The sequence below is a fragment of the Artemia sp. Qi Xiang Cuo genome, chromosome 4 (genome assembly GCF_049724085.1).
Source record: "Artemia sp. Qi Xiang Cuo chromosome 4, ASM4972408v1, whole genome shotgun sequence".
Classification (NCBI taxonomy): Eukaryota; Metazoa; Arthropoda; class Branchiopoda; order Anostraca; family Artemiidae; genus Artemia; species Artemia sp. Qi Xiang Cuo.
In genome coordinates, this window is record NC_142797.1 from 69,961,487 (window position 1) to 69,987,091 (window position 25,605).

Genomic DNA, 25,605 nt, shown 5'->3' on the forward strand with positions numbered 1-25,605 from the left:
TAACAAGCAATCAGCAACAGCAACACTTTAAGAAATTTTAAAAATAACTTTCTTGTGAATTATTGTCTCGATTAATCAGATGCTCTACTAAATCCCTTATGCTCAAAATCCTTCTCGGGGCCATACTGTGATGTTTCTTTTGTAAAAGTTTTCCCCACTGTAGAGTGCAGACGGTTTGAAATCATGCTATGATCCTTTCCTTTTTAGCTTAAAGCTTATTCAAAAAGGCAATGCAAAGAACTCCCCTAAAAAAAGGTCCCTCCGGATCCCACCCTAAATACTAACTAAATTAATCAATTTTTGCCCCATCCTGGCTGGTCAAGCTCCCTATCACAAAGCTTACATGAAAGCTCAAACTATGAGAATAGAACACTAATCAGTGTTATAGCAAATGTCACTATAGATGATAATGGCTTTCAAGAGGTCCTTTCTAGGAGCTCCAAAAATAGAAAAAAAACCCATCCCCAATCAAAAGTATTTCCCCTCCTCCTTTCCAAGATTAGCCTTCCCAAAACTTGGGAATTTACCTCAACATCCTTCCATATACCCCATTTCAAATATCAAAGATTTATATAATAAGGGTTTCAATTTTCAATATGTTAAAATCAATGTTTTCACTTAGCTTTCACCATTATGGATCTTTGATAATAGATTGTCAAAATAAGAAATTCGCTAATATAACACTTAAGCTGATATTTCTTCAGAACGGCTCGATTATTTCATCTATATGGAACCCAACATATTCCCCAACCAAGAGAATCGCATATAATGTTCCCTAGAATTACTAATTTAGAAGTTAAAAGAAGGGCTCACAATAGTGTTGGTAATACAGTAATTGTAGAATATGTCACCCTACTGGGTAAATCCAACACTAATACATTAGAAACAAGTAGGTCTGTACTATTTACACTGAAGGAAAAAATTAATATTCCAGAAAAGTTGTTCCTATTTGGGCGAATCCAACCTCACAAGGAAAGTAAGCCAAAGCCTAACTTTGGTCAAAAGTGTCTGTAACTGAGACATACAGCGAACAAATGCAAGTAAACTCTTCGAGCTTGTAGTAATCGTAAAGGATCCCATCCTAAAGATTTGACGACTTGCAGAAAAACTCAGCCTGGATGTATTAATTCTTAAGGCCTATATGAATTCACCAATAGATCACAATGCTTTTCATATAAGAAAACACCACTAACGCTCTAAAAACCAACAGAAAAGGCCATTCCATACCATTTTGCTGCTTTGGAGGCAAATACTGCCAAGTCATACCAAATGAAACCTATATTGAAATCAGAAAAATACCCTAAATCAAACACTGCGAATGCGTCGAGTACTCCATGCAAAAAAAACATACTTTAAGCCCCCCAGCTCATATCTCAGTAAAGAAAAATCATCGAGCCAACAAACCTCCTTGTCTAGTGAGATGAGGTTGCCCTAGCATCTCCTTCCAACAAAAAACAAACCAGAGAAACTACTAGGGATGAATCTCTTAACTGACAAACTGGATACACAGCAAAATATGTAAACCCCAAGTATATGATAATTCATTCTGAACTACAGGATAGTTCAGATCATAAATATACAACAACAATAGGAAGCAAAAATCGGTGCCGAACTTAAAAAAATCTGCATCCCTGAGGATTTGCTCATTCAAGCAAAAAAGATCTCATTCTATTGTTTACAAGGCCGAACATTGATACACAGTCATATGAAAATTAAAACAACAACTCAACACACATAACTAATCCATTGGAACGTAAGATCACTCGCAGAAAACAAGTTATATTAACTAAGATCTCTCATAAATAATAATTTCATCAATATTGCTTTGCCCCAGTAAATTCATTGTACTCAGAATAAACAAATCAAGACTCTGGGATACACTATCCTGACAAATGATATATCATCAGAGAGAAAAGGAGGGGTAGAAGATTTAATAGTTAATGCTAATATAATACTCTGTGGCATCAACCTTCCAGATTTTGTAAAGGATGTTGATTGAATTGGTATCAGTGTTTGGCTGAATAATACATAAACTTATATAATAAGCTTTTATAACCCTAATGGCCAAACTAAAGATACCATGGATTTCTTGAGTTATATAGATAATTCTAATAAGTTGAAAAATATTATTATTTGTAGAGACTTTAATGCCCACTGCCTCTGGAGGGGAAATAAACCAGCGAATAAAGCTGGTAAGTTCATTGAGCATATGACTTCAAATAATAATGAATTAGCTGTTGCTAACCCTCCAAACCTGAATACATATTTTAACCCCAAAAGTGGCAGTTTCTCTACAATTGACCTACAAATTGTTTCTTTAAATATTTTGAATAAAATTTATATAAATAAAATTGATAGTCTATGTACTGACCACTTTGCCATATTTTGCTACCTAAACGAATCTGCTGAAACCCTATCACATACCTCCAAATATATAAACACTGAAACAAACTTGCCTATAGTTCAAAATTAGCTAAATGATAAAATTACAAGTTTCAATCAACATTCATGCATTTCAACCGCAACACCTGACACGCATGGTGAAGTTTTGCCATCTTTACAAATAAACACAGCTAATCATTCTATACCCAGGATAACACCCAGGAAAACCTTCCCCAAACACATTCACAAAGCATAGTGGACAAAGGAGTGCCAAAATAATTGAAAAACACAAAAGGCAACAAGGAGAACATTCTTAAAAAAAATCATCACCCACTACATATTTAAAAAAATTACTAGAAGAATATAATCCAAAAAGGACCATAATAAATGCTAAATATACTTACTGCAACAATTTGGAAAATAACATTCCCAGAGAAACACATGAGTCAATTATACATAAAGTCATAAGTCATATCCGTGGGAAAAAAACTTCCCCAAACCCAATCCTTTCTGACATAATATATAACAATACCCATTATGGCAGTGACAATGAAAAAGCAAAATAATTCACCAATCTTTTTGTTAATAATCTAAGGTCAAACAGTTGTAGCAAAATACTTTAAATTTCTATGCACCCAAGTTACCAACCTGACCCAGGAACCAAGTATATAATCAGACCATTTTCAATCCAGGAAAAGAAAAATGCAATACATTATATTTGTACCAAGACTAGCAGCATCTATGCCAGTATACATCCTGCATGAATGAAAAATCTCACTCCTTCATTCAAACATAAATCTAAATTTTTAAAAGCAATCTTGGACTTCAGCTATGTTCACCAATATCTGGAAATGTTCGTCTCTTTTACAAATCCTAAAGAAAAATAAATCCAAAGATTACTCTGATTCCTTCCGGCCTATAATGATTACACCTGTGATGGGGAAAATATTGGAAAAAATGATCTATTACCAACTCTTCTGGTTTTTTGAAAAAAATAAAATGATACCTGACACTCAAACTGGTTCCAGGAAACACATTTCCTCAACAGATGCTTTCATATTCAACAGATGCTATATATTGTTAACAAATGCAATAAATGAATCATTCTCAAAAAATAATGTGCTAGTAGCAGCTTTCCGAGACTTTGAAGAGACATATGACAGTATGAACCACCAGTTCCTTTTAATTAAACGTGTTAACCTTGGACCACTCCCCAAGCTAGTATTTTTTATGAACTCTCTCATAGAATCGCCAAGTCTAATTGTTTGGGTAGGCCCAGCTTTTTCTCCCCAAAATACAATAACCCAAGATCTTCCTAGAGGAGCAGTTGTCAACTGCCTTCTTTTTGCGTTGTATCTCTGGGGCATGAATCTCTCCCATCCAGGTCTACAATATGCTAATGATCGTATATTATGGACATCTGGTAAAATTTTTTAGATTGCACAGTCAAAGCTGCAAAATTCACTTTTTCGATGTGAAAAATTTTCTCAACTTTCAGGTTTACTCGTTGCACCTGCTAAGTCCAAAATAATTCAATGTCACTGAAAGCAAAATCATGCAAATATAAAATTAACTTCAAATAGAATAAATATTCCAGAAGATAATCATATTAATTACTTTTGTCTCACGATTGACCAAAAACTCAATTTCAACCTCATCATTTGAAACTCCATAATAAAATGATATAAAAAACTAATTACTGTAAAAAGACTTCTTTGTGGACCCGAGGCTGTAAAGAGAAAACCTTACTTTAATTCTTCAAATCACATCCAACACCCCATACTGACTTTGGGCTCATCGTCTATGGTGTCTGCGCAAAGACCCAGATGCAAAAAATCTAGGTAATGCAAAACGAAATAATACGTCTCATGTTTGGTATCAGGATACCCACAAGCACCAAGTTTCTGCTTATGGAGAGTGGATTAACAACAATGAGGGAGATACGTAGCTTTCTCTTGATAAAACATCTTACAAAAATTGAATCAAATAGCTCACACACCCTGAATAATTGGTTAAGAAATCCAGCCATGTATAAAGGCATTGCAGATGAGTATGCCAATATTCAGAAGAGGTTGCCTGTACCCGCAAAGTATATTGCACCTACTCTCCCCTAATCCCCTCTATGGAATTGGTCAGTTCCAATAATAATTACTAATTTCTAAAAGTAGACTAAAGATTTAACCCTCATTACTTTTCTCCAAAAAAAATTTGCTTAACTCAGTACAATTACTGCCAAAAACCGTTTCTTAATATTTGTTGATGGGTCTAAAATTAACGAGAAGGTAGCAAGTGGTGCCTTCCTTCCTCACCTGAAAAGTGCAATTGGTTGAGAAACTTTGTACCATTGCATTTATAATTTCTGCAAAGTTGAGTGCCATAATCATGGCATTAGAATACCTTATGGAAAATAGACCCTTGATTGCTATTTCACAAAACATCATAGGTTATTCTGACTCTTTATCAAGCCTTGATTTGCTGTCTTCAGCTCCTTAGTATAAGCTGGTTATTGACACATATCATAGTCTAAGTATTATAGATAATCTTGCTTCAATTGGCATAAGAACTTATCATCAGTATATTTCTAGCCCCTCTGGTATGAGTAATTATCATCAGTTTGATGAAATTGCGACAAATGCTATAACTATTGACCAGTAAAATGGGTGACTAATTCCGATCAGTGATATTAACCATTGGGGAGTACATGGTATTATGTTTCATTAGGAAAATCTTCCTCTTTCCCCCTTTCCCAATATCTACTTTTCTAAAATTCATCACAGAATTTATGCTTGAGCAAATGGATTCAACTTTCCGGCATTCTCATTTCAACTTTCTAATTCAAGTCGTTGATTTCCCATTTCCCCTCGTGATAGGTTTTGGATCATGAATGATGAAATGTTTGACCCTTGCCTATTTGATTGTAATGAGCCAAAATCTGCACAACACTCCTTACATTACAAACTGTTAAAGTGGATCTATTACCACAAAATATCACTATCATTAAAGAACACTACTAACTCGTCCTGCACACCGAGAACCAAATTCAATATTAATCTTCATGTATTTGAATTCTTACAGTTGAAAGATCTATTAAACTATATTTGAGAATATCTATTAAATAAAAGAAAACCCCGCCGGTAGTTTGGCAACCCGTAAAGTGGAGCAAAAGGAAAAGGGATAAATAGTATCAACTGAAAAGCCCGCCTGCTGTGAAATAGAAGAAGAATTTTGAATTTAAAAATATATAAAACTCTTGTTTAAAAATAAAAAGTCTAAATGTCAGTGCTAATGCATTACCTTACAAATTTCTGATATTAAAAGCTTAAAAGTTGTTTTTAGCCGGATTGACGGTCCATTTAAATAAGACTCCTAATTGTTTGAACTTTAACAACAAAATGGCAAAGGCCTTGAAAACTTGGTAAAACTAAAAACTGGCTTTTAGTATCTGTGTGGAACCATTCAGTAGCTAGCTAGCTAATCCCAGTACAAAAGAAACTCAAAGCGTAATAAAATCAGATGGCCAATTATTAAAACCACTAGGTCTACTCTAGAATCAAACAGTTTGTAGTAACGAACTGTAAGTAAGGAGTGACCTGGCTAAATAGTAACCAAGATCCTGAAAACGGAATTTTGATACCAAAAGCTATATCAACAGAATTGTATTTTTATACAGATCTGAGCGAGGTGTTGAGAAGGAGGCAATCCCCTTCGTACACATAATAATTTCTGATCTTTCTAAGTTTTAATGTTGCTCCTTACTTTCAGTTGAAAAATCAGTTTTTTATTATTTAGTAATTAGTAATAATTGCACTCAAAATAGATGCCGAGCTGGTTTGTACGTGCGTACCTGCACAAGCAGATTATTTTGTTGTTGTTGAGATTGCTTCAATAACTTCTGAATATTGCCATGTGAAAAAAAAACAATAAATGCCTAAAAAATAATAATGCATAAATGCCCCCCCCCCAAAAAAAAAACAAAAAAAATAGTGCTTATATTTAGGCTATTTATGAAATATTTCATAAGAACTAGAAAACATTACTACATTATATTAAAATAAGATTAGCTTTCTTTGAATGTTTGATAATGAGGACCTTAGGTAGGACTTCATTAATATTAGGCTTTATTGTCCTAAGATCCCAATTTGGGTAAATAATAACCCGATTCTAAAGACCATTACTGAAATCATGAATGCAGGAATTTTTTGAGGTAGAACAGCGTATGTAAGGTATTTCATAATTATTGAAAAATATCAAGACCTACAGGCTAAAATGGGAGGGGAATCCTCCTCCTCCCCCGCGTAAATGAAACTCCTTAAATTTTCAACCTTCTTATATCATAAAGTTAGCAAGATTGTGATAATTTTTAATACTAAACGACTATGTCCTTATACCAGTTTATCGATTTTAAGCGAGAATCACCTCGTTGTGGCTTTCATTTTGTATTAATCATTGGTTAATATACTATAGAGAATTCGTGTACCAGACAAAAGACCGCGAGAATCACCTCGTTGTGGCTAAGACTCTGTCATACTGTATTATTTTGTATTAATCATTGGATAATATACTATAGAGAATTCTTGTTCCAGACAAAAGACCGCGAGAATCACCTCATTGTGGCTAAGAATCTGTCATACAGAGTTATTTTATATTATTCATTGGTTGATATACTATCGAGAATTCTTGTTCCAGACAAAAGTCCATGAGAATCACCTCGTTGTCGCTAAGACTCTGTCATACAGTATTATTGTGTAAAAATCTTTCGTTAATATACTATAGGGAATTCTTGTTCCTGACAAAAGACCCGCAAGAAGCACCTCGTTTTGGCTAAGACTCTGTCTTACAGTATTGTTGTCTAAAAATCATTGGTTAATATACTATAAACAATTTTTGTTCCAAAGAAATGACAGCGCCTTTCCCCATATTTACATGATTTTCTTTAATTTTCGCGAGTAGCAGGCTGGATCATAATTTTTGACGTCAAAGCAGCCGACCGTTATACACGTTTATGAATTATAGTGAAACACGTCTTGTTTTGGCAATGCTGTCCAACAAATTATACCCATCAATCACTCATTGGTACATGAATGAAAATTCAAGACTAATCCTAATTACTCCCAGGAAATTCACTAAAGCATTATCCATTATCTATTTTTAAGATGTTAGAAGGAAATGAAAAGAAATGCACAACACTGAAGATGTCCAAAACTTCTGAAAAATAAAAATAAATGAGGCAATATTAAACAGATTAAAATGTTGGAAAGTAGATTACCGTTTTTTTTTCTTTCTCTCTAAGAAAAAAATATTAATATTATTATTGACGAAGAAACTTACCCCTACGATGTATACATAATCATCACATTCAACAAAGTGTTCTTGTAGTCGATTCTGCTTTAACCGTCTATCTGGAAAGCTTGAGTAGGACCAAAAGAAATTCCTCCCTTGGTTGGCACCATAATACTTTTCAATTTTGTCCAATTTTCTAAAATATATATATAAAAAAACTTGAGTTTCGTTAAATGAGACTTATCCTATTACATATTTTTAAAATTTGCTTAAAATTTATTAAGATCCTTAGGGACTTAACAAAAATTTCGTCCCTCCAGAGACTTGAAACTCTTCCACTGGCCCATTGTCTTTCTGAAACCACCAAATATTTTTAGCTAGCCTAATTACGTATTTTCATAACGATTATAATTTATTCGCTGCAAAGTTCATTCCCCAGCTAATAGTTTTGTTTATTTCGACCAGGTCAGATCCTAATGTACTAGAAACCTTTGCTGCAACATTTTTTGACCGTCCTGCTTGATCAACCTTCTACTTACTACCACTATGAATAGAAGGTACTGCTAGCACTATTACAGCTGCTTTTGCGCCACTCTAGTTTAGCTTGTTTGTGTGGTGTTCTCAACTGTTTTTGATGGTGCATTCTTTCAAAGAATTGGCCTCCCTAGCTGTGCTAAGTGCAATCTTAATGACTTTTACCTATAAAAAAGAATATATAAGGAGACTAAATCCATTTTCAACTGACTAGAGCGTCATCTAATTGACTCTTATACATGGTGCTGCTCAACTGTAGTTTAGTTTGTTTATGTTGAGTTCTCAACTGTTTTTGATGGTGTATTCTTTCAAGGAATTGGCCTCCCTATATTTGTAATCATCATGGCTTTTACCTATCAAAAAGAATGTTTAAGAAGACTTAATTCATTTCATCTGACTACAACGCCATTTACATTTGTCAGTCTGTGGCTTTTTGGATTACTCAAACGGCCACCAGAGGACTCCCTGCTTAAAAAAAAGCGTAGACGGCGTGGAAAGAGAGGCGGGCGGCGAAACAGACAGACGGCCATACCCGTTCATGTTTCTGAGGAACGTCGTTCTGACCGGAGGACGGCTGTATGTGAACCAAGGACTCTTGTGAAAATAAGATGTTTGCAAATGTAGGAAATTCCTTCCACTCTTTCTCCATCACAACTGCAGCCGATCTCACCGTGTTTCTCTGATAAACTTCCCCCGCTATTACGTCCTGAACAGTTATCAGTGCAGGCAAAGTTTCCGAATTTCGTTCTGTGTAATGCCCGATCCTTAACAAATAAAGTTGACGAGAAGGAGATACTGCTGAGAGAAGTGAGTGTTCCTATTGCTGCAGTTACCGAATGCTGGGATATCACTGATGAAATGGGTAGAATAAAAGGCTACACTAGCTATTTCAACACTCGCCGTGATAGAGGCTTGAGTATAAAAGGTGGTGGCGTTGGTATCTATATTCGTAATGACATTTCATCAAAGCTGTTAAATATACCAACCGATTCTTGTCATGAAGTTGTCTGGGTAGAGCGCAAGCCATCCAAACTATCAAAAAAGTTCTCATGTTTGATATTTGCATCTGTGTATTACCCAGAGAGTGTAAAAAATAGGAAAGAGCTTATCAGCTACTTACAGACCTACATTCATAAACTTCGTCGTGCCCATGCCTATCCTGGCTTCATAATAGCTGGCGATTTTAACAAGACGAAAAGACTGTGGGTATCTAGTGTCCTTCATCTGAAGCAGGTAGTTACTATTGCTACGCACCAGAGTGGCGGTACTCTAGGCCTAATTTTTACAAGCATGAGAGACAATTATTACTCCCCTCGGTCGTTGGGTCCTCTCCAGAGTTCAGATCATTATGTAAGTCTTTGGCAAGCCAAAAATAACCAACCGAAGCCAAAGAGAGACAAAGTGACTATTCGTCCGCTTAACTCTCAATCAATCTGTGATTTCCGTCTGTGGATCGGGACTTACTGCTTCGACGACCTGTGTTCTATAGTAAACCTGAATAGCAAAGTTCAACAATTTAACTCTCTTCTGTTAGAGATGTTTCAGAAGTTTTTTCCCACTAGAGTTGTAGTGTTAAGTAAGTCCGATAAGCCATGGATCACAAGCGGCCTCAAAGAAATGATCAAGATGAGGTGCAAGCTGCACAGTTCCGGACAAATAACCGTTGCGGCAAAACTTAGAAATCGAGTCTTGGCCGTCAATCGTTTCAAGCGAAGAAATTATGTTCGGAAAAAGGTAGTAACCCTTGTCCAAAGTAGCAGTTGGAAGTGGCATTCCACAGTGAAACATATGACTGGCAAGTCAGTTAACAGTGAGCTAAAAATACCCAAGCCTGACGGATCTCAAATGAGCGCTTCAGAGTTAAACGAGTTCTTTGCTGGCATTTGTACCACCTACCCCTCAATTACAGACGCCGAACTGGTTGATCTCTTAGTCCATAGTGAAACTGACGAAATAAAACAGTTTACCGAATTTGCTGTTTTTAAAGAACTTCAAAAACTAAAACCGAATTGCTCTTCCTACCCTGGTGAGTTGCCGGTCAAACTTATTCGTGAATATGCCTTGTTTTTAGCCAGACCATTGGCATCGATCATCAATCAGGGCTTCAGTGAACAAACCTTTCCCTATACTTGGAAGCGAGCATATGTTCGCGTAATACCCAAAACTAAAGGACCTAAGACATGTGATCAGTTAAGACCTATTTTGATCACACCGAACTTTGCTAAAGTTGCAGAATCTTTCATATATCGTGAACTTCTCACGGATATTTCACCGTCACTTGACCCCTTCCAGTATGGTTGTTTGAAGGGATGCAGCACGTCTGTTTATTTAGTACGGCTTTATCACATAGTAGTTGAATGATTGGAGTTTGGAAGCTCGTTTGTAGATTTACTTCTGGTAGACTACCGAAAGGCATTTGATTTGATTAAGCACCCTCTTGCCGCCCAGAATCTCAAGCCAATGGGTGCCCGTAAGCACATACTCCAATTATTAATTGTTTTCTTACGTCACAGGTATCAAAAAGTGTACGCCCATTTTCCCGGTGACATTGAATCAGAATGGGTAGAAATTACATGTGGCGCCCCACAAGGTACCAAATTAGCAGCTCTTCTTTTCCTGGTTGTTATCAACTATGTACTTTCTGACTTTGACGATCGTTTTAAATTTGTCGATGATTTGTCTGCGCTTCTTAAATACCACGTAAAGGATTCGCAAGCTGTAGCCCAGTTCGACCCTAATTTTTTCGATCAGTTTAAATCACAGTGTACTGCGAACAGTCTTCAAATTAATGAGAATAAATCAAAGGTTTGGAGGTTCAACCCACTTAAACACGATTTTACCTGCCCTGCGACTTTGTTCCCTTCTGCCTCGTGTGCGACTATCTTGGGCGTCACCTTTAGTGTGGACTGTTCGGTCTCTATTCATGTACAAGAGCTGGTTAAGAAGGGACATTATGCTATGCGGACACTGGTGGCGATGCGCCGCCTAGGTTTTCCAGTGTATAAGCTGAAAACAGCGTACCTCACTTTTATTCGACCCATCCTTGAATATGCGTGTCCCGTCTGGGGCCCACACAAGTTCATCACATAGATTACTTAAGTGATGATTTGGAGGGGATCCAGAAAAGAGCTGTAAAGATCATTCTTTGCGAAAAATATGTAGATTACAGCTCCGCTCTGAAGTCACTTGAAATACCAAGCCTTCGCGATCGCCGTTTTCAGCTGATGATTCGTTTTGGCCAGTTTTTATTGTCTAGTCCTGTACATAGGACAATATTACCACCTGAAATGCCTGTCCGCGCAAATACCAAAAGCAAAAGCAAACTTATGCCCGTCTCGTGCCGCACAAACAGACTTAGTAACTCCTTTGTTCCATTTTTCACAAGTTCATTTAATAAAATGTAGATAAGTGTTTTTATGTAAAAAAGTTTTCATGTAAAAAACAGCGCCTTTTAGTGCATTTTTTTTAATGTGTCTATGACAGCTGTTTTTCATTAAAATGATTCTATGATTCTATGATTCTATAATTCTATTGTTACTACAGAAAACGCACTGTATTGTCAAGTCTTCTGGAGCAGACACAGCTGCAAATGCTCGTCACCCTGAGTTAGTCCTGGACGAAACTTATTTTAAAATATTTTGTTAATCTCAGGAACAGGTTTGTATGTATAAATTGTATTCATCTTTGTGTTTTTCGTTGATTAATTTTTCGTTTTTTTTTCTGTCAAAAAATTTCTTCATATACAAAAAAAGAGTGTCCATATAACGCGGAGGATACAATCATTAGTTTATCATCATTTCGTAGAAACAAAATTGGTTGAATAAGGAATACTGTAGCAACCCCCAAAAAACTGAAACCTTGAAAAAGGATGACAACTTAGATTATACCCCGTAACATGATATTTTCAGGCGATGTGTTATTGCTTGTTATTGCCTGTAGTTGGTAGTATTTCTTAGACTGTCTTTATTATTTAGAGAGCTTGAAAAAGTATTGATTTCATGCAATATAAGAGTGTTTACTCACTGTAAAGGAAAGCAAGATTCACTCAGGTTTATGAAGAAGTCCCAGTCCGGTGCCCACTCTAATAGCTCCTTCAAACCATGTCTAAGGAGCTGATAGAGTGAGGGGGCTCCCCATATACCTTTAATCCTATGCTTTTGGAGTCGGACATTTGGAAACATGTCTTCCAGCTTCTTCAACTCGTTGTATAAATAGTCCTGCAAAAAGTGGAATAAAAAAAAAGGCGCTACAGAATTTGAAATTGTTATTTAAGACAATAAGATATCGAAGATGAAATAAAAGAGAGAAAGAGAGCGAGGGAAAAAAAAGAAAGAAAGAAGGGAACCATAAGAAATAATTAATAAAAAAGAGCAAACAGGTCCAGTTAAATAAGCCATGAAAGAGTGCAAACTAAGTGTATGAACTTTTTTACACAAAAAGTGCAAGCTTAATTTACAGCAGAAACAAAACAAATAATGTAATCTGTGGTATTCTACAAAGCATTCAAAACAACAGGAAATGTAAATTAAAAAATATATTATAACGTTTTCTTTAAGTATAATAAAACCATCCAAATTATAAGATAGGTTTAAGATGAAGAATTAATAATTTGCTTTATTTAAAGGCAAGGTTTTTGTTAAACCCGAATAACTGCCAATTCATTCAAAAATAGCTATAAATCGCAATTTCCATTCAAAGTAGCCCTCTTCCAATATTCTATGACCTTCAATTCAATTTTGAGTAGTCATTGTGATCGTAGTTTGGAGTGATATAGACAAGATAAGGTGTTCCTGTACAACTATTCGTCTTTCAATGTTCAATTTAAAATCATAAAGTACGGTCACCCATTTCCTAAAGTTTGTTCATATGCTATTTTGAATAGAAGATGGCACTGCATAATTTATTTTTATCCATAAGAAAGAAAAGGTCCTCGGAGCCTTAAATTATTTTCGATGGAGTTCTTTGACTCATCCAAGCAAACAAGTAAGGCATAGCACTTTATTTTAACGCAATCCACAAGAAAATTGTGTTCAAAATACATCGTTTGTACGTATAAGTCAGGGGCGATTTCCCGAAACACCTTCTGAAAAAATACTATTGATCAAAACTTCGGCTATATCGGTAGCCGTGCTCTAATCACTTTGCCCCTTAAAAAAGGGCACTAGAACTTATGATTACCAATCCAATGAGTCCCCTCCAAAGTAAATACGACCATCCTTTTTACAAGAATCTTCTATGCCCCAAGGGCATAACTTAGCACCCTTTCAATGAAATTTGTAGGAGAGGGGGGGGGGGAGGGTTGTCTTCCTCACATACATAATATCCAAAACCTTCAACTACGATGAATAAAATTTTTATCTCCAAATGTTTATTGAAGGTGTTAAGGCAAATGATGAGTGTGAAGGGGGGGGGGGGTGTTTGCCCTCAAATCACTTTGACTCTTTAAAAGGGCACTATAACTTCCAGTTTCAAATCAAATAAAAAAAACTGATGTTTATACAACCACCCATTCCATAAAAACCTTATATGCCATCTAAAACAACCTACAACTCTATCCCCAGGGCGCTGGGGGGTTGTGTCATCCCTAAAGGCATTATTATATATTCTATGGACTATTTTGAAACAAATCGCTGTTTCATAATTTCAATCGGATATGTTTGGTGAAATAAGAGGCTGTAGGGGGGGGGGCTAAATGCACTCCGTCACTTTTGACCCTTGAAAAGGAACTAGAACTACCAATTTTCAACCAAATGAGCCTCTTCTAAAGTTAAACAACCATCCTTTCCATAAAAACTTTAAATACACCCTGGGCATAACTTAAAACCCTTGCCCCTAACCTTTGTGGTTTGATTCAACCCCAAAAGCTTTGTTATATGATATGTAGACTATTTTGAATAGATTGGCTGTCTCAAAATTTTATAAGATGCAGTTCGGGACAATACGGCGTGTGTGTGTGTGTGTGTGGGGGGGGTGGTAGCTGCCCTCCGATCACTTTGACTCTTAAAAAGAGCACTAGAGCGTCTGATTACCAATCCAATGAGGTCCCTCCGAAGTTTATATGACCCCGCTTTCTATAAAAACCTTATATTCCCCCAGGGCATAACTTATAACCCTTTCCCTGAGGGCTGAGGGGCTTTGTTATCCTCAAAGACATAATTTCCGGATCTTTCAAATACCTTAAACAAAATAGTTATCTCAAAACGTTGATTGAAAGTGTTTGGGGAAATGATAGGCGTGGGGGACGGTCATTTGCCCTCTGATCACTTCCGACAAATAAAAAAGGCCCTATTCCTCTCAATTTCCAATCGAATGAGCCATTTTGAAGCTTCTACGACAACACTTTCTATAAAAATCTTATATGCCCATGGGCATAGCTTACAACCCCTGTCTTAGGGCTATGGGGGGGGGGGTTGTCATACTATTTCATAATCGCTATTTAATAATTTCAATCAGATGCGTTTGGTGAAATAAGAGGCTGTAGGGGGGAGGCCTAAATGCCCTCCGTCACTTTTGACGCTTGAAAAGGAGCTAGAACTTCCAATTTTCAACCAAATGAGCCTCTTCTAAAGTTAAACAACCATCCCTTCCATAAAAACTTTAAATACCCCATGGGAATAACTTAAAACCCTTTCCCCTAACCTTTGTGGTTTGATTCAACCCCAAAAGCTTTGTTATATGATATGTAGACTATTTTGAATAGAATGGCTCTCTCAAAATTTCTATTAGATGCAGTTCGGGACAATACGGCGTGTGTGTGTTTGTGGGTGTGGGGGGGTGGTAGCTGCCCTCCGATCACTTTGAATCTTAAAAAGAGCACTAGAGCGTCTGATTACCAATCCAATGAGGTCCCTCCGAAGTTTATATGACCACGCTTTCTATAAAAACCTTATATTCCCCCAGGGCATAACTTACAACCCTTTCCCTGAGGGCTGAGGGGCTTTGTTATCCCCAAAGACATAATTTCCGGATCTTTCAAATACCTTAAACAAAATAGTTATCTCAAAACGTTGATTGAAAGTGTTTGGGGAAATGATTGGCGTAGGGGGAGGGTCATTTGCCCTCTGATCACTTCCGACAAATAAAAAAGGCCCTATTCCTCTCAATTTCCAATCGAATGAGCCATTTTGAAGCTTCTACGACAACACTTTCTATAAAAATCTTATATGCCCATGGGCATAGCTTACAACCCCTGTCCTTAGGGCTATGGGGGGGGGGGGTTGTCATCCACAAAGACGGAATTTCCAGGCCTTTCAAAAAAAATGGCCAGATCAAAAATTTGATCGGAAGTGTTTGGGGAAATGATGGGCGTGGGGGCGTGATTCTCCCTCCGATTACTTTCGACTATTAAAAAGGGCAATAACCCTCTCAATTTCCAATCCAAAGAGTCCTTTTTGAAGTTTTTACGACAGTTTTTTCTATATAAACCTTATATGCCCCCAAGGCATAACTTATAACCCTTGCCTTGACGGCCCTGGGGGGGGAGGGGTTGTCATCTTCAAAGACATAATTTTCGGACCTTTTAACTACTTTGAACAAAATGGCTATCTCAAAAGTTTAATTGGACATGTTTGGGAAAATTGTGGGCGTGGAAGGGTTGTTTGGTGCCCTCCAATTATTTTTGACTGTTAAAAAGAGCACTAGCCTTATCAATTCCCAATTGAATGAGCCTTTTTTTAAGTTTCTTCGAAAATAATTTTTATAAAAATCTTATATGCCCCCAGGGCATAACTTACAACCCTTGCCCTGAGGAGTGTGTGTGTATGGGGGGGGGTGTCATCCTCAAAGACATAATTTCTGAAATTTTCAACTACTTCGAACAAAATGGCTATCTCAAAATTTTGATTATATGTGTTTGGGTAAATGTTGTGCGTAGGAGGGGGGTTAGCTGCCCTCCAATTACTTTCGACTAGCAAAAAGGGCACTAGCCCTTTCAATTTCCAGTCGAATGAGCCCTTTTTGAAGCTTCTACGACGACGCTTTCTATAAAAACCTAATATATCCCCAGAGCATAACGAAAAATTCTTGCCCTGAGGATGGTGGGGGGAGTATGATTCTCAAAGACATAATTTCCGGACCTTTCAACTACGTTGAATAGAATGTCTATCTCAAAATTTGATTAGATGTCATTAGGGAAATGTTGGGCGTAAGAGGGGGGGGGGGGTTAATTGCCCTCCAATCACTTTCGACTATTAAATTTCTAATCGAATGAGCCCTCTTTGAAGTTTATACGAAAACGCTTTCAATGAAAACCCCATATGCCCCCAGGGCATACCTTATAACCCTTGCCATAAGGGTTGTGGGGTAGTATCATCTTCAAAGACACAATTTCCGGACCTGTCAACTACGTTGAAAAAAATGACTATCTCAAAATTTGGATTGGATGTGTTTGGGGAAATTGAGGGCATTAGAGGGGGGTTAGCTGCCCTCCATTCACTTTCGACTATTATAAAGGGCATAAACCCTTTCAATTTCCCATCAAATTAGCCCTTTTTGAAGCTTCTACGACAACGCTTTCTATAAAAAAAACCTTATATGTCCCCACGGCATAAATTGCAACCCTTGCCCGGAGGGCTGTGGGGGGAGTGTTATCCTCAAAGAAACAATTTCCAGGCCTTTCAACGATGTTGAATAGAATGTGTATTTCAAAATTTTGATTGGATGTCTTCTGGGAAATGGTGGGCGTGAGAGAGGGGTTAGTTGCCCTCCAGTCAAATTACAAAAGGCACTAGCCCTTTAAATTTCCAATCGAATGAGCCCTTTTTTAACTTTCTACGACAAATCTTTTTATAACAACCTCTTATACCCCCTGGGCATACCTTACAAACCTTGCCTTCATGACTGTGGGTGGAGTGTCATCCTCAAAGGTATAATTTCTGGACCTTTCAAGTGTGGTGAGTAAAATGACTATCTCAAATATTTGATTGAATGTGTTTGGGGAAATGGTGGGTTTGAGAGGGGGATTAGGTGCCCTCCAATCACTTTTGACTATTAAAAAGGGCACTAGCCCTTTCAATTTCCAGTCGAATGAGCCCTTTTTGAAGTTTCTGCGACGACACTTTCTATAAAAACCTAATATGTCCCCAGGGCATAACGTAAAATTCTTGCCTGGAGGGCGGTGGGGGGAGTATGATTCTCAAAGACATAATTTCCGGACTTTTCAACTACGTTGAATAGAATTTCTATCTCAAAATTTGATTAGATTTCAGTAGGGAAATGGTGAGCGTAAGAGGGGGGGGGGGGTTAATTGCCCTCCAATCACTTTCGACTATTAAATTTACAATCGAATGAGCCCTCTTTGAAGTTTCTACGAAAACGCTTTCAATGAAAACCCCATATGCCCCCAGGGCATACCTTATAACCCTTGCCATAAGGGTTGTGGGGTAGTATCATCTCAAAGACACAATTTCCGGACCTTTCAACGACGTTGAACAAAATGGCTATTTCAAAATTTGGATTGGATGTGTTTGGGGAAATTAGGGCATTAGAGGGGGGTTAGCTGCCCTCCAATCACCTTTCTGAAGTTTCTGCGACAGTGCGCTCTATAAAAAACCTTATATGCCCCCAGGGCATAAATGACAACCCTTGCCCTGAGGGTTGTGGGGGGGGGGGGTTCATCGTCAAAGATATAATTTTTAAAACTTTCAGCTGGGTTGAACGAAATGGCTATCTCCAATTTTTTTTATGTGTCTACCAAAGTTTTATTACTTCTATTCACCTCATTCATGTTACTGCCTAAAAAAAGGATTAGACCAGTCACTACACCAATTAAAATGAAGCTAAAAGTGAAGGAGCAAAAGGGTTGTCTCATATTATACGAGTGAAACTACTCTAATATAAATATCTACCTGTCTCAAGTCAACATGTAACAAATAATAATGCTTTGGAGAATAAAGGGCTTGCAGCATTTGTTTAATTTGCCGAATTTTTCTTCCATTAAGACCTATGTGAAAAGCCAAAACGGCAGGAGAAGTTTCATGGTTTGGCAGCTTTGGTGGCTCGATTTCTAAAAAAAAAGATTATACACTAAAATGATTCTAAACTGCTAGAATTTGTAAAAAAAATAGAGCACAATTATTCATTTAGTTAGCCGGTACTCCCATTCAGAAGGTCAAAGACTATTGGTATACAATTCATTGTTTACTTGAAAGTGCATACCAGAATTAAGTTAACCTCTCAAAATATGTTGATCCTACTTTCAGGAATTTTTTTCCCTAAAAACCCATTTTCCATTATTCTTTCTTGCTCTATCCGTATGTCCTACTTTCTTTCTCTTTGTCTCTCTCATATATATCTTTTTCTCTCTTTCTTCGCCTCTCTCTCTCTCTCCCTCTCTCTCTCTCTCTCTATCTCTCCCCCCCCCCTCTTTCCCTCTCTCTCTCTCTCTCTCTCTCTCTCTGTCTCTCTTTCTCTATCTTTGTTTTTAGTGAGAGACAAACAATTTCTTACAGAGAAAATTTACCCGGAGAGCACCTTTAGTGAAATTTTCTACGTTTTTGTCAGACTGAATGAGCCCTTTTTGAAGTTTCTACGACAACTTTTTCGATACGAAGTGCCTTGCTTTAAAGGAAAAAAAAAAATAATACATTGTGCAAACATCGTTCTTATATGCCTTCAGGGCATAACTTAAAACCCTTGCCCCAAGGGTTGTGGGGGAGTTTTCTCCTCAAAAACATATTTTCTATTTGGAAATCAACTACGCTGAACAAAATGGCTGTCTCAAAATTTTGATTGGATGTGTTTGGGAGAATGATGGACGTGGGGGGATAGTTGCCCTCCAATCACTTTCGACTTTTAAAAAGGGCACTAGCCACTCCAATTTTCAATCGAATGATCCCTTTTCGAAGTTTCTACAACAACTCCTTCGATACGAAGTGCCCGGGTATGGATAAAGAGAAATAAAAAAAATAATACATTGTGCCAACATCGTTCTTTACTTAGGCAGCGCAATTTCCAAGCATTATTTTTTTTTTATTCGTCAATCAGAGTGGAGTCTTAAGATCGACATCTTTTTTTTTAAATATAGAAGTTAGAAGCTTCGATAACAATTTTTCTATATATTTGATAAATTTTACAAAACGTATTTTATTAGTAAAAAATACTTGGAAAAAACTAGTACTGATACAAGATTCTCAAACTGAATTTTTATCATCTTAATTTTCCGCCTCTGTAGTACAAGTGCGAAGTTGAAACCAACGAAGGACATGGGTCATTCTTACATTTTACATTCTTACATTCTTACATCAATTCTTACATTGACGTAACTGTTATATGGCTGGTATCGTGTAGTTGTCGTTTAGCCACCTGTCGTGTGGCTCGAACATTTGATATTTCAAAAGTAAAAAAATACCGTCAAATCATAAGGTAAGAGTCAGTCAAAATAGATCATAATAGAGGTTGTTATAATCGTTACTAGTGATCAAAATACACAATTAAACATATGCATACGCTGTCTTTAAATGATTTACTGGAACATCCTACATGATGCAGACTTTGGGACCGCACGAGTCAATTGTTCCAGATATTTTAAGTTTTTAATCTAAATTTTAGTACTAAAAAGCATAGTGTAACTGATATTTCATGTAAGTTAAATAGTCTAAACAAGAGCCCTTCTCTACTATCCTAAAAGCTGTCTCTTCATCCACTATCATTTTATTGAGTTTCTAAATAGTTTTGTTTCATGTTTTTATCAATGTTTTTTTTCTTTATTTGGTATTCCGCTTGTATCTTGGTAATTTTAGCGGATAGCAATTATATTACTGCTACCATTTTGAAATGGTGCATTAAAAAAAACAGCTAATGTTTAAAATGAAGTATATTACACAGGAAACTACAGAATCATTGGCAGTCCTTTTTTCTTCAATAGATGGCAAACTGTTAAAAGTAGAATTCACATCTATGAACTATATGACTTTAGCCCAACTCTTTCCACTTGGCCGCTAATCCCTATTCTCAGGGGTCACTAAACTTTCAGTCGCTAGTGCATTTTTTTTCTCACAAAAATAAAAAAAGTACTGCCATTTTTGCGAAAATTCATCAATAGCAATGTGAACTTAGTATGCGATTGATATGCTTTTTTTTAACTTGTGTCCAAGGTTGCAACATAAATGGTTATGGCTGATAGTCAAGGAGACTACAAATATCCCCTTAGTGAATATTTTCATCAAAACATATGGAAGCGAAAAAACATGCAAGACTGAATGCAAAACAGGACTTACAAATGTTGCTCGCGTCGCATACTAATTGTAATAAGTTTTATCAATAACTAAATTTTATTATTGGGCTGCAAGTACCATCAGTAATTTAAAATACATTTAAAATTCAGTTTTAGAATTCTTTCTTGTAGACTAGGTTATGGATAGCATTTTGGTACTCTCGGACAAGGATTTGCCCAAGGCGGTACTTACGGGTAGAAAGAGACATTTTTTTACGCTACATATTACATGTTGGTTATCAAACGGAAGATTAAGTTTTTCTTAATCATTAATAAAAGATTAAAACTAATTATTCCCCTTCATTCCTAATAATTAATAAAAGATTAACTTAATAAAACATTCAGTTTTATCATTATACTTGGTTTTTCATGAAAATGAGTTCGATGATATCAACACGAAAAAGTAAACAGAAAAAGCATCAGAATTGAGTTTTAATGCAAGTATCAAATTGACAAACCTTATTTCCACGTTCTTACAAATAAAAAAAAATGTAGAGGGTAAACACCCTGTAGCAAAATAAACAGTTTTTAGGAATTTTAAACAGTTTTAAGAGTAAAATATTGTATAGTTATGAGTCGTAAGTCGGATGAAAGTACGCAACTTGTTTTTAATCCATGCCAGAGGGTTTTAAAATATCTTATCTGCAAGAAAATAGGTATAACTTATATATATAGCTATAGGTATAACTCAAATAGGTATAACTCAATATAGGTATAACTCAGGTATAGGAAAATAGGTATAACTCAAATAGGTATAACTTATCTGCAAACACAATATGATTAAAGCTAAAATTGCTCTTTTAGTGGTAATTGATCCAAATTCAATTTGCGCAATATTGGCTTTGATAGGTATTGGCAGACCTTGAACGTCTTTTTAAGATAGCTGAGGACGTAATTCCGTTTTTTTTTTATCCTTGCCTGCGTTTAAAGTGTCAGAAAAGGCAAGTAAATAGTAATTTAGTTCTATTAGACACTATACGCTAGATTCCGTTGGTGATTTTTTGTTTCGCCCTGTCACCTCTTCCTTCTCTCTGACGTTTCCCATTCTCTTTGATGCTGTGACCTCGTTGTGTTATCAGGAAAAAGTTGGTGAAGTTAAAATATTATGGGATAACTGAACAACAGAAATTTTCTCTAAAATTAATCCTTTATTTTTACAAATGCTATTCTATTATTTTCAAAATTAGATAATTAACATTTTAATAAAAATTTTGCGAAGTTTCAAGTATTAGTATTCCTTTCCTGAGGAGTAAATTTTCTTATTTTCAATATTTTTTATCGCACAGGAAGCAAAACTTGTCAACTATACATTTTACTTATAGTCTAACTAAAACAATGATGTAGCCTACTGTGTTATAACTGTATTACTATTTTGCTATATATTAGTGATATACTACAACTACTGTTAACAACTCACTGAAACAGCGAGTCACTTGAGGCCGATCCATCTGCGCACGCCCGTCGTCCACCCCAATCTACTCAAAGCTTCCCCCACTACGAAGAAGTTAGAATTCCTTTAAAATTTTTCCTTACTACCTCTTCTTACTCTATTCAGGAACGACCTGCATTTTGTTTGTCCCTACAGGGCTGGCCACATAGGATGAAATTTAGAAATCTTTCATCCTTTATCCATAGAATGTGTCCTAGTCGTTTTAATCTTCTGTTATAATAGCCGTAGAAAGAGGAATAGAAACTAAACTTTAGTGCACCTTGTTGTTTGGTATACGGTTAGTCAAATGGGTACTCAAAACTATTCACAGACAATTCCTGTGGCAAACATCTAACAAAGCCTTCTCTGCCCTCCAAACTCTCCAATTTTCAGAACCCTGCTTGACCGTTGTCATCATCATTGCTTCCAATATTCTAGTCTTGGCTCGCCGATCTATCTTCATGTTTTCCAAAAACAAAATGTGGAAAAACCCCATTTGCCTTGGCTATTCTTCTTTTTACATCTTAACTGCATCTACCATTTTTAATAATAATACTAACCGGGTAAGTGGTAGTATCCACTTACCTGGGTATCCACTTACCTGGGTATTTAATATTAATAATAATACTACACAGGTAAGTAGTAATATCCACTTATTTGATCGTTTCCTTACCAAAGGTCACCTCTTCGCCTGCATCTATTCACCTTCACCTTCCTTTTTTAGCATTAATTTCCAAACCTATTTTTGCACCATGAACTCTCAAAAACCTCAAAAAAGTATATATCTGTGCTAAGATCCTTATCTAGGACACTAGAAATTATCCGCGTAGTATGAGCCTAGAAGATTTTTACCTTCCATTCGATTCCATACTTTCCCAAAGCCCTTGCCGTTTTCTTAGGACATTGTCCATCAAGAAGATATTATAAGTTAGGATGAAACACCACCCAGATTGGCTCCTAATTCAACACCCAACCAGATACTAAGTACTAGCCTCATTTCCTACCTTAACTGCAACAATATTGTTCTGTACATAGCACTAATCACTTCACTGTGTTTGTCTGGTATACGATACAAGGATAGGGCTTTCACTAAAGCTCTTCTAAAGTTAATGTTAGCCATTCATGGAGTAGTTCAATTTGAAAGAAGGGGGAATACAGCAATTAAATTGTTCTGTCGTATCTAAACTTCACTACGCGTCAGATACTTGAGAGCCGTTTTGTCATTGCTTTTTCTTTTCATATTTTGTTTTATTTTCGTTGGTGTTAGAAAATCGCCGAGGCAGCATATTTTGAGGGTTGTAAAAAACAACATTTGCAAGCTCATTTTGTTGAAATAATCTCAAGTGTAGATACGACTAATCATTCTTATATAACGATATATACACTCGATAAGCACTTTACTCTTTACATGAGCTTGGGTCTAACACTTCTATTCTTTCAATATTGAAGCTTTAACAATTTAAATCTAATGTGTGACTAAAATCAAGCGGTCTGATCTCCGGGAATAAACCTGTTTTCCACGGAGCTTGACAGAGATGGGTGTCCTCTCCAACTTGCAGTGCTTATCTATCTGTGTTTTTTTTTTGGGGGGGGGGGGTATATTTTCTAGTTTGTTTTTCGGGATTTTAAGATTTGATTTCGATGACCTGTAACTGATTAATTGGTCTGAAGTTGGCTTAGCATAGAATGTTAATAAATGCGTTCTTTTGTGGATCTTACCATGCGATGCTTTCTCAGCTCAGCGACGTAAGATTACATCTGATATTAAAAATAAACTATAATATTGGGTTATGCTAAATTTTTCACAAACAGGGATAGTTATTATTTGAACAGGGTCGCCAAGCGATATTCAAAGTCTTTGCTCATGCTTGACTTTTTGCGTCTGGACTCCACACTCGATTTTCGGAAATTGTTTTGGAAATAATTCGTATTGGCAATTTCCGGTACTGCAAGTTTCTTCTATATTTGCCACGTTTTTATCCCATCATCAGCTTAAATTCACTCTGGTGTCTGTTTACGGTTGCATTGCCCCCTAATGTTCTTTAATATTGTTTAATTTATATATATATATATATATATATATATATATATATATATATATATATATATATAATATATATATATATATATATATATATATATATATATATATATATATATATATATATATATATATATATATATATATATATATATATATATATATATATATATATATATATATATATATATATATATATATATATATATATATATATATATTCAAATGCATATGTACAAAATGCATAGTACAAGCGTCTCCATAAGCAAGTCAAAGCAGCAACCAGGGATGATAAGAGGATTTACCTCGAAGCTATGGCCGAACAGGCTGAGGCAGCCGCTAGACGGGGAGATAGCCGTACTGTGTATGCCATAACGAAGCAGTTAGTGGGTATTTCAAAAGGCGTCGTCAACCCAAGTTGAAAGCAAAGATGGCATTTTATTAACCCAGACTGATGACATAGTCCGACGCTGGAAAGAGCATTTTAGCGAGGTACTAAATCAGATGCCTCCCACAACTACTTTAAATATCCCTGAAGAACCACTGTTCGATCTTGGAATATGTCCTGGACCTCTCATACTTATTGAAGTCAAGGAGGCCCTAAAGACTTTGAAAAACGGAAAGGCTGCAGGCAATGATGGCATATCACCAGAATTACTGAAGTACGGTAGAAGCGCCCAAGCCGAACCCATATTTGAACTTCTTTCCCGTGTTTGGGATGAAGAAAAAATCCCTAGTGAATGGTCGAAGGCAGTAATTGTAAAACTCTTCAAAAAGGGACAAAAGACTAAGTGTGATAATTGGAGAGGTATTGCTTTACAGTCTGTTGGCAGCAAAGTTCTGTGCCAAATAATTCTTAACAGGATTCAAAGTAAAGTGGAGAAAGTTCTGAGAGATGAGCAGCACGGATTCCGCCAGAATAGATCGTGTTGTGACCTGATATTTAGCCTGAGAGTCCTGCTGGATGAATCCAATGAATAGCAAGTTCAGCTACTTATAGTATTTATAGATTTTCTCAAAGCCTTCGACTCGATACATCGCGGAACCATATGGAAGATTTTAGTGCATTATGGAATTCCGACCAAAATTGTAAATATAATTGAAGCGCTATATCATGATATCATGTGTGCAGTACAGACAAAGGGTGGCCTAACGGAGTGGTTTTCTGTTCAGTCAGGTGTAAGGCAGGGCTGCATTCTATCACCATTACTGTTTGCCATAGTGATTGATTTTGTTTTCCGTGGATGAAGTTTTAGTGGCAGTCTACAATTAAATCCACTGAGAGAACTCAATGATGGTGATTTTGCTGACGATGTTGCGCATATTACCCACGACCCAGATGATATGCAACGCAACATTAATGAACTCGGTCGTATGGCAAATGCTGTCGGACTCTCCATAAATGCTAACAAGACCAAATCAATGTCGAATGCAGTCATACCTGACTTAGCTGAAGGACTTTTGGTTAACAACGAGGAAATTGAGGAAGTGAGAGAGTTCAAGTATCTCGGCAGCATTCTTACGCAAGATGCCAATTCCGAAAGAGAAATACTTTGCCGAATAACATTGGCTGGGTCTGCTTTCAGCTACCTTAGAAATGTTTGGAGAAATAATAAATATTCCCAGAGGTTAAAGCTTAAAATTTACAATAGCAATGTGGTCTCTGTCCTTATGTACGGCTGTGAAACTTGGAGCATCACTGCTCAACTAGAACGGCGACTCCAGGCA

General features: G+C 36.5%; 1 protein-coding gene across 1 annotated transcript in view; it reads right to left on the reverse strand.

The window, feature by feature from the left end:
- The window catches only part of LOC148953374 (xylosyltransferase Oxt-like), a 287,249-nt gene that overhangs the window by 206,306 nt on the left and 55,338 nt on the right, over positions 1-25,605 (reverse strand). The window contains exons 5-7 of the mRNA XM_089088506.1: positions 18,042-18,199; positions 12,220-12,413; positions 7,711-7,858 (exon numbers count right to left, since the gene is read on the reverse strand). Coding sequence (XP_088944632.1) covers positions 7,711-7,858; positions 12,220-12,413; positions 18,042-18,199 — 500 coding nt within the window. The remainder of the gene's footprint in view (positions 1-7,710; positions 7,859-12,219; positions 12,414-18,041; positions 18,200-25,605) is intronic.